The 13,721-nt window shown below is 44.5% G+C and overlaps 1 protein-coding gene across 2 annotated transcripts in view; it reads left to right on the forward strand.

Annotated features, from left to right (window-relative positions):
• Positions 1-13,721, forward strand: part of LOC100123879 (matrix metalloproteinase-24) — a 151,696-nt gene that overhangs the window by 129,578 nt on the left and 8,397 nt on the right. For both annotated transcript variants that reach the window (XM_031923727.2, XM_008214593.4), the window contains exons 5-7: positions 1,642-1,788; positions 2,197-2,339; positions 11,275-11,433. In XM_031923727.2, coding sequence (XP_031779587.1) covers positions 1,642-1,788; positions 2,197-2,339; positions 11,275-11,433 — 449 coding nt within the window. The remainder of the gene's footprint in view (positions 1-1,641; positions 1,789-2,196; positions 2,340-11,274; positions 11,434-13,721) is intronic.

Below are 13,721 nucleotides of genomic sequence, written 5' to 3' on the forward strand. Positions count from 1 at the left end.
GAGCGAAGGAGCCGTCGCATCGCGTAATCCTCCGCTTATAGATGCTGGCTATGGCCTTCTTTTTATATCTCCTTCGGCTCATCCTTTTCTTCGCCTTTCTAATGTAAATATTGACTGTATCGATCCCTCGGATGCGCTGCCTCCTATATTTTCCCGCATTATTCCACTGTTGTTGAAAAGCGATGCGCAACTCGCCGGTGATAATAAGCTAAATAATACGGATTAGTCGCGAGCGTTGAGAAACGTTTACGAACTTTGAGTTAAGGGAAAGTTACAGAATGATTTGTTGACGAAGCGGAAAAGAAATCTTCCACCTGCGGCCCACGTGAACTTATCTATGAAGAATCTTGATATCGATCCCAGCTTATGACTGTTTTATCTCATCACTAACGTATTTATCTCGGAGTCGAGCCCACCGACTCGTTCTGCGCGTTTGTTGATCCTGTTTTCATTGAATGCCTTGAATAATAATAATATGCAAATAAAATAAAAACCAATTAGTCGATATGAGACATACATCTCTAGATAAATAAATGTCAACAAATAAATGTTTCGAAGTAAAAGACGACGCATTCGCGTGTGTTTTTCTGGGACAAGCCTGCTTAAAATTTTTGCTGATCGGCTGAGTATGTTATGCGCTTGATCACGAGTTAACGACATGTGCTTGTCCTCGGGTGCGATAACTTGTTATCGATGGACACCTATTAATGTGTACTTGTAATAAGAATCTTTCGAGAAGCTCTTCAAGCTTATCGTTAAATCGGCACTTTCGTATTATAGGATGAATACACTTATTTTTATCAGATTTATAATATTCCACTTTCAGCTGTACATTGTTGTTGAGTCTATAATTGTACGTTTCCTGTTCGATTATGCTGTCATAAAAACTCCAAATCATCGACCCGATAAACACATTGAGATTATATCTTTCTCAATCGGTGCTCAACGGCGCGAATAAACTTTTCGAACGAATGCATTCCTCCCTCCCCCCTCTACACACACTTCCCCCTATGAGAGCGCGCAAAGCTCATGAATTCAAATTAAAGCAAAATTTGTCGAGAGAGAAACTCGCGGTCGGGGCTGGAGTCCAAGGGGCCGCCATAACGATTCGCCCCCGAGAATCCTCTGCGTCTATTAATTTCCATTCGCAAGTGCTGCTGTGCGCGCCTAACGACGCTGCGCCTCTAGCCCCCCGCAATTACTTCAATCTGCTGTCTCTCATTAATTCGCGCTCTCTCACTAATTACCACGGCTCTATGGCGCGATGAACTTTACTACTTTCCGATGTAGCGAGCCTGTCTACCGAACTGTCGAGTGAGACCGATAAATTCGTAAAGTTTCTCGCAATCTTTTGTTCTTGCTGGAAAAAGTCGCTGACATGCTTCTTGGCCGCTTATCAATAAATTAACATGCGGTGGGCTTGTTTTGACCGAGTGACTGTTGCATAAACCATTTGGATTGACCACTTGAAATATTCTTATAATTAACAATTAAAGACTGCTACGAACTTGAAATTCCGGCGTTAACGGATTAACAATCTCTAGGTTATCTTTATCAACATTACGCCTATATCTCTGTCCTTACAATTAAGAAAATATTGAATCATAAAAAATAAATTTACGCTTATTTTTATGTTTGCAGTCTGAGAACGGAGAGACCAAGCGGCTTGGAAACTGGCGGTGTGCGACGCGAGCTCGCACGAGCTCTCGACGTGTGGGCCAAGAATTCAAAACTTACTTTTCACGAGATCAACAGCGATGCAGCCGACATTTTGATCTCCTTCCATCGGTAAGACGAATATCAAAATATATTCATGCTTTAAAACTTCCCTCCTTGAATATCGTCGATTTTGAAAATCTGATCTATTGAATGTTGAAAAAGTATTAAGTATAGAAAAAAGCTTTATGCTCATCGCTTAACTTTCCCATCGAATTTCCTCAGAAAACAGCGAATACACTTTTCTTTTACAAACCTCCTGTGCTCTCATAAAAAAAGCTCTACAACCTTAAACATTCTGCAGACAACGTAAACAGCGTTGAAATTTCAGCTTCTTGTAAAGAAGCAGCTAAACGCTAACGTTTAAACAAAAAGTAGTTCTTCCTCCCCCAAGGCTATCGTAAATTACATTTTAGAAAAGTGCGATTTTCAACGCTGACGAAAAAGGCTCGGCTGACTGGATTTGTTCTTTGCTTTCAGGGGCTATCACGGCGATGGATATCCGTTCGATGGCAGAGGACAGATATTGGCGCACGCTTTCTTCCCGGGTAGCGACCGAGGTGGCGATGCTCACTTTGACGAGGAGGAGGAGTGGACCCTCGACTCTAGCGGCAACGACGATGGTGAGTGCCTTTTTATTTTCCATTTTTCACTCGATTTTTTTCTGCTGCCACTTCTCCTTTGTGTCTGCGTGTGTATTATCTACCTTCTACCGACTCGATTTATCACTACCTGGTTTTTGCCGCGAAATCTGCTTTTTTCCCGGCGATAGTTGGGGGGAATTTGAAGGATAGCCGCGATGCTGCTGACAAAGTGGGGCAGCTAGGTGTATTAAACGCTCGCGAGATTAGCGGGCTTTTTTGCTTGTCGGGTATTTTTCTTTTTTTTTTTATTCGAGAAATGTAATCGGACGAGTATACAGAGTAGAGTGCGCGCGCGTGAAATATTTGTTTTTATTAACGTTTCGTTCATTCAAATATTTCGCAAATATTTTTATACTACACCGACTTACGCTTTCGAAAACATTCACAAGTTTATAAAGCATAGCAGAACAGAAAAAAGTGATCATGTTCCACGATTCCATTCATCCGACCGAACAAGCTAACGATATATCCCTCCTAGACGAAGCAGCTCAACCGTCACGCAGAAAAAAAAATCAACAGAATCGACGGTACACTAACCCCCCGGTTTACTTTCGTACATACAGACACGCACACCGCGGAGCTTTTCCTCCCGTCGAAGCTCTCGCGTACAAATGTTTGGCTTTCATTGAGACGGATTTATCGTCTCTCGGCGTTTCGGCCGCACCTGCGACAACGAAAAACCGGCCCGGAAGAAAGAAGAATGAAAAAACAACGCAACGACCAACAATAGTAACGCCGCCGTTGCTCGAATGAATGGCCCCGCGAGTTTAAAAGAGGCTGAAAAAGAACAGCGAAGTTGAAATCTCGGCGCGTCGCAGTAAATTCCGGAGAATTTATGGCTTTTTCCGAAACGGCCAATTCAATTAGTGCGCGAGCGCGGGGGATACGCCGATATTCGATTAGAGCTCTGCGGTCGTAGGACGGAAAAATTGCAAAGCGATTCTCGCGAGGAGTCTCCGCGTGTATGCTTGATTGGGGAATGACAACTCGAGTGACTCGCTGCTAACTGCTGTATTTCCCGGCTTTTTTCGAACGTTTGGACACGCTTTTGACGGGTTGCGCAATAGTACGTAGCTTTTGCCGTTCGCGCGAGTTTGTTGCTTGTTCAAAGAATACCGTGGAATAGGATATTAAAAATAGATTCGTTCGCCGAACACGTGTATTTCGTATGCGCGAGATTTTTCCTTTTTAAAATGTATAGAATAATCAACGCGCTGCGAGCTTTGATTTTTTTTCCGAGGTTCAGATTTCCAGCCCGTATTTTCCAAACTCGCGCGTCGCGCAAAAAAGTTGATTAGGCCGCCGCCTCCTCAAAAAAAGACATAAAAAACATTCCGAATTTTCCCGCCATGAAAAATAACTCCATATATCCCGTCGCGTAAAGCACCTATCCCGACGGCAACTGCTAGGCACCTAAAAAAAATGTTTGTACAACAGTCGATCATCCACAGGCGCAGACCGCATCGCAAACATTCCAAGCGCAATTCCCCCCACACACACGGGCACTTTTATCGGGCCTCTCCCAGCCGTCGCTCAAACGCGTCCGCGCCTGCGGTTCTGCTGATTACGCGTGTCGTCGTCGAGATTCGCGGTTTCGGGCCGCGAGTTCAAATTTCGAGAAAAAGCTCTTTTAGCTTGATTTGCGGCTTTTTCACTGTTTTGCCCGATAATAAAAAAAAAATTAGATCAATTGGTTTTCACGTATTTCAAGTGGAATCGAGTGTAAAAGCAGCTTTGAATAAAATACGAACAATTGAGCTTTGATAAAAAAAAATTGTCATCCCTTTGGTTCAATATAACGAATTTTAACGTCCCGCTAGCAGAGAGCAACGCGATATCAAAGGACTGTTTTAACCGAATCGAGTTACACGCAATCAATTAAATCCACTACCGAAAAACATTCGAAAAGCTTTGAGCCGACTGTCAAACGGAAAGAAACAAAGTCATTGAATTATCTACGATACTATAGACTGATGAAACGAATTGTAACGCACACACAAGCGTTTATAAGCCCAGTACCGGCGCGGCGCTGAAACGTCAAAAGTAACACGTAGGATAATTTAAGCGAGCGTACAGTCTTTGTGCTTTTGGTAACGGGCTCGAGACCCGAAATAGCGTCGAGGCCTGAAATTGCACGTGAAAATTCTGGGACACCGCCGTATGGGGCGAGTAGATTGAGCGAAAGCTTGCGTATTTTGGAAACAGTTTTGGCCTTCCTTTGTGAATCTTGATATATCTGGGTCAAAAATTGTCTATACTACTAAACGACGTTTTCATCTCTATGATTAGTTTATTTTATTGGAGCATCTGCAATATAACATGACTTTAAAAACCATCAAAGTTGCTACAATCGGTAAACGTTCGGGATTAAATTTGATGAATTAACAGACAGAACACGGGAAATTACTTCATAAAGTATACACTCCATGGATTCAATGAATTTTATTGAAATCTCTTTAACGATTTAATTACTTCCAACCTATACGTATACACTTTATTTCGGACCTTATTTCCGTGTATTTATTTTTGTACATATCCCCATCTCAATCAGAATAATCATCTGATATTCACCTCCATCATCCCTGTATACACTCCGCGTCAAATCAAGCTGCTATACAGCGAAAATTTCAGCGATTATATAATTCGACGATTGAAACGTCCGCCTCGCTAACACAGCTGTACATAGAGAGCTTTCAGCGATCGATTAACTCAATTTTTCCAAGCGATTAAAGCACGCGGAATAATCCTCGAAAGAGAGAGAGAGAGAGAGAAAAAAATCTCAGTCCCATAACGCGATGGAACGAAAGAAACGGATAGAGACAATTAGAATTAAGCGCGGCTAGAAGTTATTTTCCCATTCGCCGGGATTGGCCCGAAGAAAACCGATTAGCTCTCTCTCTCTCTCTCTCTCTCTCTCTCTCTCTCGGCGAGCCAACTTGTGGCTTAACTTGAGAGACTTCGTTAATACTCGATTTCCCTGCACCGCATCGCGAGTCCGCCGCTGGTGGTGGTGCTGCTGCTGCTTCGTCGCCGCCGCCGTGTCGTTACTTACTCCTTCGGAATTTCTGGGCCAGCTCTTACGCACCGACGGATTTCGAACTTTGCCGGTGGCTTTCTCGCGGTGTTAATGCAATTGCTTCGAAGATTCTCGCAAGCTCTCGCGGAGCTTCGATGCATACCTATAAGCGTACACTTTGAGTGTTATAGTGACTTTCGGAAAATCGCATGTTTCTCGAAGCTATATGTATTATGAAAAATCGGAATCATAATTTAGTCGGCGGAAAGCAATCACATTCCCAAGCGAGTGCTGCGCAGCCTCCAATTCATTTCCTTCTCGCAAGCTCTTTCATCTATAACGCCGAGTAAATTTTCGATCCCAGAAGAGAGCGCACGCCCCCTTCGCGGCGAAATAGTGTATCTTCTTCTTCTTCTTCTCCTCCGCCCACACCTATACATACACCCAGAGCTGCTCCAGAATATCTCATCTCGAGTTCTCGCCCCTACTTTTTTTTCCCTCCTCTGCAGGATTTCCTTTCCAATTTCCGGGCGGTGTGTTTCAGGGGGATGCAAAACTCCGCGCGCGCCCCGTGTGTATACCGGCTGGAATACAGCGCGCGAGCCTCGTCGGTTTATTGCTTTTTCGAGAGCTTATTGCGAGCTTCCGTTCAATTGAACCCCGCGCGCGCGGTTTCGCGCTATTCGCTCTGATTTGTGGACATTTTTCCATAGGGAGAGAGAGAGAGAGAGCCAGCCGTGCGCGTTCAGATTAGCGAGTGAAAAACCGATGTAACTTTGTTCGGCTCAAAACTATACGCGGCACTGCACAGCCGCGAGGGCTTTTTTCTGCTCCTCGTTCTCTCGCTTCTTTTTTCGAGGCTTATTAAAACTTTTGATTGGGTCATTCAGAAAGTTCCCTCTGTTAGCCCGGCGTAATTAGAAGACGAGAGAGATTAAACGAAAAATTCAGCCAATTATCATTCTACCATTTCTCTGTCTCTGCATTAGCTCTCTCGCGTGTGATAAATAATATGCGACCAAAAGCTCCGGTCTAGAACATCGTATATATTCAAGCTCCAGAAAGGCGGACGCACGACGACAGTCACACCGCAATTGTGAATAATCCCGGCGTAACGTCCGTCCGGCGTTATTCTCACGCAAAACTGAGACAATTAGAGGCCGAAAACACGTCCCGTAAATAATGCAGCCCGGAAACAGCCGCATAATAAATGCCGCTCCGCATCAGCTTTGCCGGAGTAAACTCTTAAAGAGAGAGACAGGATTAGCTGGAGCGCGCAGGTGTGTATACGGGCTTTGAGGAGATTCCTTTGCGAGAAGCCAGAGATATAGTATAAATACAGTCGTGCGCGAGTAATCTTTTCTCGTCTTCTTTCGCCGACTGTTTGCCGACGCGATGATGATCCGGAGGCGAAGTAGGCGCCTCTTTGAACCGCTAGAAAAAGAATGTTTTGGTAGTATATGGAACGTGCTTCAATCTCGTTTAATTATTCCTCAAAACTTTATCGCGATTAATGCAGCCCCTCGTGTTCTATCAACATTACGCATAAGCGAAGGATGAAAAAGCAATCGCGTGGGAGGGGCCGAGTCCGCGTATTTCATATTTCCCGGCAGCGGCGCATCCTTCGCAGGGAGAGAGAGTAGCGAAAAAGTCTCGCGGGCGCGCGCATCATCAATTTCGCCGGGGCAGTCGATAATTCACCGGCTCGACCGATGAATTTTCCCCTGAGCCGGGGCTGGATTCTGGATTGGAGCTTACACGGCCTGCGCGCGGGAGCTTTTGCGGGCTAATCGCCCGGAACGAATGAAAGTATATCGGCGGCTGTTTAAGAGTTAATTTTTTGGCCGACTCTATAACGGGGATTTATCACCGGCTGGATATCGTTTTCGGGGATAATTCGAGCGAAAGAAAGTATACTTAAGACGCGGGCATCAGTTCCTTCGACGTTTACGCTGAAGTCTGATCCGCAACTGCATAATCCATTCGTCGCGTTTATCGAAGAAACAAGCGCTGCAGCCGTGTACACGCGATACGTTCTCGATTATTCATCGCAAGACGTTCCGTCCGGTTTACAACTTTTCCCCATATTCGAGCCGCACGCGCGACATATTTCGCGCGCCCGGCGTTGCTCCTTTTCGAATAAATCAACTCCCGTTCTCGCCTCCTCCTCCGTGTGTACATTTACTTTCCTTTCCAGCTTCCTCTTTTTTTCCTATCATTTCGCCGGCTCGTAAATCATGCTTCTTGTATTATACTAAAGGAGAGTATATATAAAGGAGATACCGATAACGCCGGCTTCCGAACGGCAGAGAAGTCGAAAATCGGATTGTTTACTTTTTCAATTACATAAGGCATATACACGCGGTGGAGAGATAACGCGAAGTTCGAGTCGGTGGATCGGTCATCTATAGCGATCGCGGGGAAGTTTGCTGAAGTTTTGATCGATTGCATATTATCGTAATTTTTCCGACAAGGCTTCTCCGAGATTGCATAGCTCTTATCTCGAGTATGAAGTTCCGTGACCGATTGGGCTTACATTGAATAATGACACTTATGCATTTCGATCCTTAAACGATCGATAAACAATTCTGCACACACAGCCATCCTCGGACTTGACTGCAGCGATCTCATTTCCTACACGGAAAAAAATGATTAGTTGTAGTAATCAAGTGATAATTGGTTAATCAAAAATTGGTTATGAGAACTGAGTGCTTGGTTAATTTAACCAAGCTGACTTTTTTACAATGAAAAGATCGACTTTATAGGTGACTAACCACTTTACTTGGTAAGGAGAACAATTTTTCTGGTACATCACTGTTTCCATAGTGGGTCAACCAATATATTTGTTGTAATTACCAAGATATTAGTTGAAATCCGAGTTGCAGCTTATATTTTCAAAAATTTTCTCATTTACCAACTTCTCCGCCTTTGGATTTGAAGGGTCCAAGTTCTCGATCCCCAGTGAGGGAGAAATACATATTAATTGTATTATAAAATTGTAAATATGTAAAGTAAATCTGAAAAATAATGACACACTTGTAAACGGGTCTATAAAATAAATCTGCAATAATTAATAATTAATAAATAAATAAACAATAAGTAATAAATAAAAAACGTAAAAAAATCAGAAAAAAAATTTTTCCTTCATCGTACTGGAAACAAACTTGACTATTTTTTTTAGCAATCAGAACTAAATTATTTCCTGAGCCAACAATTATCTTGGTTGTACTGACAGATTAATTATCATTGTCGATATATTTTGTTTGTATTACAAACCAATATATTGATTAAGATAACCAAGATTAAATAGTGTTTGTCGCCTCGCGACTACACAAAATACAACCATATAGTTGGTTATGGTTACCAATTCTTCTTAACTAAGTCCACTTGGTTAATGATACCAACAAAATAGTTGGTGCCTATTTTCCCAAGCAATTTGTTTATCCCAACCAAGTACTTGTTTATTACAACTAACCATTTTTTTCCGTGTACCTTCACTCTTTTCTCGGCATCGCCTCCTGCGGACGCTAGCATATCGAATTCCGGCTGTTCCATCTGCGCGCGCGCTCTCGCAATAGCACGCAAGCCCTCCTCCTCATAACGGCGAGCTTCCGGCTATGCCATCGCCCCAGAGCTGCAGCCGGAATGTGCCGAGTATGCGAAAATGGATGTTGGGCACAAGTGACACAGAAGCTTGCTTATGTGCAGTGTGTATAATGCGAAGTAGGTGTGGACATGCGGTGATAAAAATTTCGGATGCGCTGCATTCTATATATCTATATGGATATGTGCGCGAGATTATACAGCGTTATTGGGCCTGGATGGATTAGTATAATATGTACGTGCGGTAAGCTACAGGCGGATTATCATTGAAAATCAATAGGCTCTCTCTCTCTCTCTCTCTCTCTCTCTCTCTCTCTCTCTCTCTCTCTCAAGGCACGTTATAATTAGCGGTTTCCAGCGCGTTATAGTGATGAATTGTTATCTGTTAATTACAGCACGCGCATCCGGGATATCAGCAATATGTTACCTTTTGGTTTTATGTTAAAACTCTTGAAAAGTTTTTTAATCTAACAGTATATATGAATATATGAAAAGCACAATTCGTTACGGCCGTACACGAGGAATTCAAGTATACATACTATTAAGCAGTCGCCACAGGTGGTTCGCTCTCTCCGTGTCGCATTATATAATACATGCAAACTCCGACATAACGGGAAGAATTGAAACGTATAATGACACACCTGCAGCGCTATCGAAAAGATCGCACTTTTTCCCGATTTAATTCCGCTGCGGAACCTGAAACAATAGCCGCTAGCCATCATTATTCAATAAAACTCGTGCACTAAAGCGCGGAGAAAAAGGAAACAAAAGGAAACTAAATCCAGCCAATTCCCAATGCAATTGTCCGAAGACGTTGCTGCCGCTGGTCAGATCGCGTGCTTGACGTCGCGCACAACTGCCGGCTAACTGGCGCAATTTCTTCCGCAGTCGAGTACTCGTGCCTGTATACCTCCCCCTCGACAATCGGCCGGTGAAAAATCTACGAACGAGAATCGATACTGTCTGGGCCAATGCTATACACACCGAAGCTCTTTTTGCTCTCTTACACACACTTCTCTGTCGCGTTTCCTTTGCCCGGCCGGCGAAACACGAACGTATTTTCAGACGTGGAATATACAAAGTAGATGGTACACCGCTGGGTGTATAAAGGGGCAGTAAGGGATAACGGAATAACTTGAAAGCCGGGAGAGTATGAATGCGAATCGAACAGTGCGAGTTTTTTGTTTGTTCCCAGCGGTTACCTTGCAACGTAAAGAAAGGTTTTTCCCGTGTACGTGGAATCGCGAAACAGTGACTAAAATCCAAGACATTCGTCGTAACAATAAATAACAAAAAGCAACGCACCGCTAACCGTAGTCCAAGTCCTCGAAAATAATTGCGATCCTCCGCTCGAGCGCGCGAAACAAAGGCCTCTAAGCGTTCATAACTTCCCCTCGGAAGGGAAAAGAAGCTGCAGCGACATAACAACCTCACGCGCGAAAAATTAATGAAGCAAATTTAATTCCAACCCTCACAGAAGAAGAAGGAACGAAAAGAGAAAAACGAGGTCGCGCGCGTGCACGGAAAGGGTAAACGACGCGCGCGGAAAAGGCTCATTTGACAATCTTGCGCGAGCGCGCAAAGTCCCGAATATGGAGGCTGCGATGCTTTTAATTGCCGACCATTTAATTAATGCACTATAGGCGGTAAACGCGACGCGACGCTGTTTTAACGACGCCTCTATACTTTCAATTTTTGCGCGTTTTTTTTTTTTATAGAGATGGGGATCGATGAGCCGAGGAATCGCGTTCGTTCGATTTAATGGGGCGCGTTTTTCAGACGAGACTAACGACGCGTTTATTCGGAGGGAAAGAGGCTGATTACTCTGTTATTAAACACGTGTATTTTGGATCGAGCTCGCGCGTAATTATGCGGCCATTGTACATGACATCTTGCGAATTGCAAAATTTCGCATCAATATTGACCTTTAATGATTGATCCGAATTTCGTACATGGATTATTCGAAATACGATTACCCCTGACGTATGCGCTCACGTTTCGCACAGCTGAATAAAAATTAAACCTTGATGCATGTGCTCGCGAAATTTCACAGAGGGACCAAACGAAAACCCCGTGTAACATGGAGTATATGAAGCGTATAAACCAAGCCGTAAAAAGGCGCCATACGCTCCGCGAGCCCATAAAAACTTGCTTTACGAAGGAGAACTACCGCGTAAAACCGCGAGCTGACGCGTCGTGTGAAAAATGTCGGAAACTTTCTTTATCTCGGCAAGTGCCTCCTCTATTAAAAAGTGAAGAACAATCTCAAAAAAATGTTCCCTTTATTTTTTGCAGGTACCAGTCTGTTCGCAGTGGCAGCGCACGAGTTCGGCCACTCGCTGGGTCTGGCGCACAGCTCGGTCCGAGGCGCCCTTATGTATCCCTGGTACCAGGGGATAACCGAGGATTACGAACTGCCCGAGGACGATAAGCACGGCATCCAGCAGATGTACGGTGAGTACCGGATACGCATAGTTCATCGATTTTCCCTCAACGCATGTGACCTATATTGTATTTATTCGGGATTTTTTAGAGTTCTGATTGACTTTCGTCGAATTATGCCAATCAGAGTAATATCTAATGGAAATAATTAATCACACTCCCCTTCGCGCGTATGGAGAGAAACGATTATTCCATCGCGTGTTTTTGACTTGATTGAATCCCGCAGATATAATCAATGGATTATCTCGAAATAAAAAACAAACCCCCTCCTCGAATTCCACGCGTGGAAATTTCATGGGAGAATTCAAGAGAGATAGAGAAAACCGGCTGGAAATAGACTACTGGGAAAGAAAGCAGCGGCAAAAAATCCGGAGAGCGTGGAAAGAAGGCCGCAGATAAATAAGCGGAATAAGCCGGCATAATAGGTATACGCTATAGCAAAGGTATACGGAGAACAATGGTTGCGATATATATATAGAAAGAGAGAGTAGTAGCTCGTCTCGTTATCTTCCGTGGCCAAACGAAATTGGAGTCCGCGAGGAAAAGAGAGGAAGTCACCGTTTCCGTTCTGACCTCTCGGCTTCCGCTACGTATCGCTCCGTCCGACTTCTCTTCCTTCGAAACGGAAAAGCGAAAAAGAGAAGGAACGAGTCTCTCTCGGGTGCGGAGACAAAGGGGATTGAAATTCGCTCGTATACGGGGATCGCGTTCTGCATCCATACGCACCGCCGCCGTCGGTGCTGATGAAAACGCTTCGTTTTACGCTAATTCGCGTGTGTATAGGGTCGAATTTCCAACTGAAATCAAACCTATGTGCTGACGACGGCTATTCCAGTTCACATCGCACTGCGATAAAACGAGCCTCGAGTGAACACGCGTGTCCCGGAAAAATCTCGAGCCAAATCTTCCAGCCAAAAACGACGCCCTAATAACCCTCGGCCTCACGTCCGCGAACTCCCAGTGGCGTCCTATAAGCGAAATCACCCGGACAATCATAAAGATGGGCGCGACGAAAGAACGAGCGCACACGTAAAACGGCGTCTCTCTCTCTCTCTCTCTCTCTCTCTCTCTCTCTCTCTCTCTCTCTCTCTCTCGGCTGGAAATGAAACGTGAATAAAATACATATATGTGTATAAAGAATGACCGCGCGGGAGCCGCGGTGTCTGCATGTGCCTCTCGCGGGAACACAAGCCCGAGAGCTATAGCATGATTTAGTGTACTGCAGAGCTTAGGCTCCCGCGGGGACCGGCTTCTTCCTCTCTTTGTTATCTCGCGTCTTCGGATGTGCAATACTCTTTCTCTAGCGCCCGCGCGCTCGCTTTATTCCCGCTAAAAATGCATCGAAAAATGGCCGACGCTGTGTACTCTTGTATGTGTCGGCTGGTCTCCGAGGAATCCCAAGACCGGCTATGTTTGGACGGAGTTGCTCTCCCTCGCATAAGTCTTATTTCCTGTGGGGAGTCGTCGTCGACGCGAGACTGGCTTTTTGTTCCGCGAGTTGTTCCGCGCGTATCGAGGCAGTTTGATACGACGCCGAGGCTGTATTTACGATATGTAAATGCCTTCGTATCGCCGCGTGCTGTTGTTGCGGTGTCGGATATAGCCGACGCGGAATCGAATTCGAAGTAGAAATGCCCGGGTTTGCTCGGACTGCGGCTGTTGCTATGGAGTTGACGCGTGATTACCATTTTTCGAATTTTCCCGCGGGAATGACTCTGTATCGCGAGAAATTTAATTACGAGCTGCTGAGTGTTGCTCTTGTTGTTATTATTGTTATGGAAAACACTTCAATACGTGCGGGTGTTGTGTGAAATCCAATCATCCAAGTTCGACAACTGAATTAATTGCTTCTCTTGGATTTGGTCAAAACAGGCTGTCGAAGGTACACACAACGCGCGGACTTGATATTCCGCGGAATTTTCCCCCATGACGCTTCCGAGAAATTGAATATATCGGGATGCAATATGCAACAGCAGACATTTTCGGTAAAGCTCGTACGAACGCGAGTAATTGCGGTATTAATTCCGCGAATACGACCTTTCGATTTATAATTTAAATATAAGAACGAAGCGATTTACATTACCGTCGATTGTTCGAGCCTGACAATGGATCGCGATTTCGGAAAATGACGATTCGACGCATTAGTTCGATTCGCGCATTATACCGCGAAGCTGTTTAAATAGAAATTCAATTAAAGGCGATTTACTATACACTGCGCGCGTCATCACGCAGTGTTAACATAATGAGCAACTCTTCTAATGGCACTTCATATCCTCTCCTTTTTAAGTATTCAATACCGT

The sequence above is a fragment of the Nasonia vitripennis genome, chromosome 2 (genome assembly GCF_009193385.2).
Source record: "Nasonia vitripennis strain AsymCx chromosome 2, Nvit_psr_1.1, whole genome shotgun sequence".
Lineage (NCBI taxonomy): Eukaryota > Metazoa > Arthropoda > Insecta > Hymenoptera > Pteromalidae > Nasonia > Nasonia vitripennis.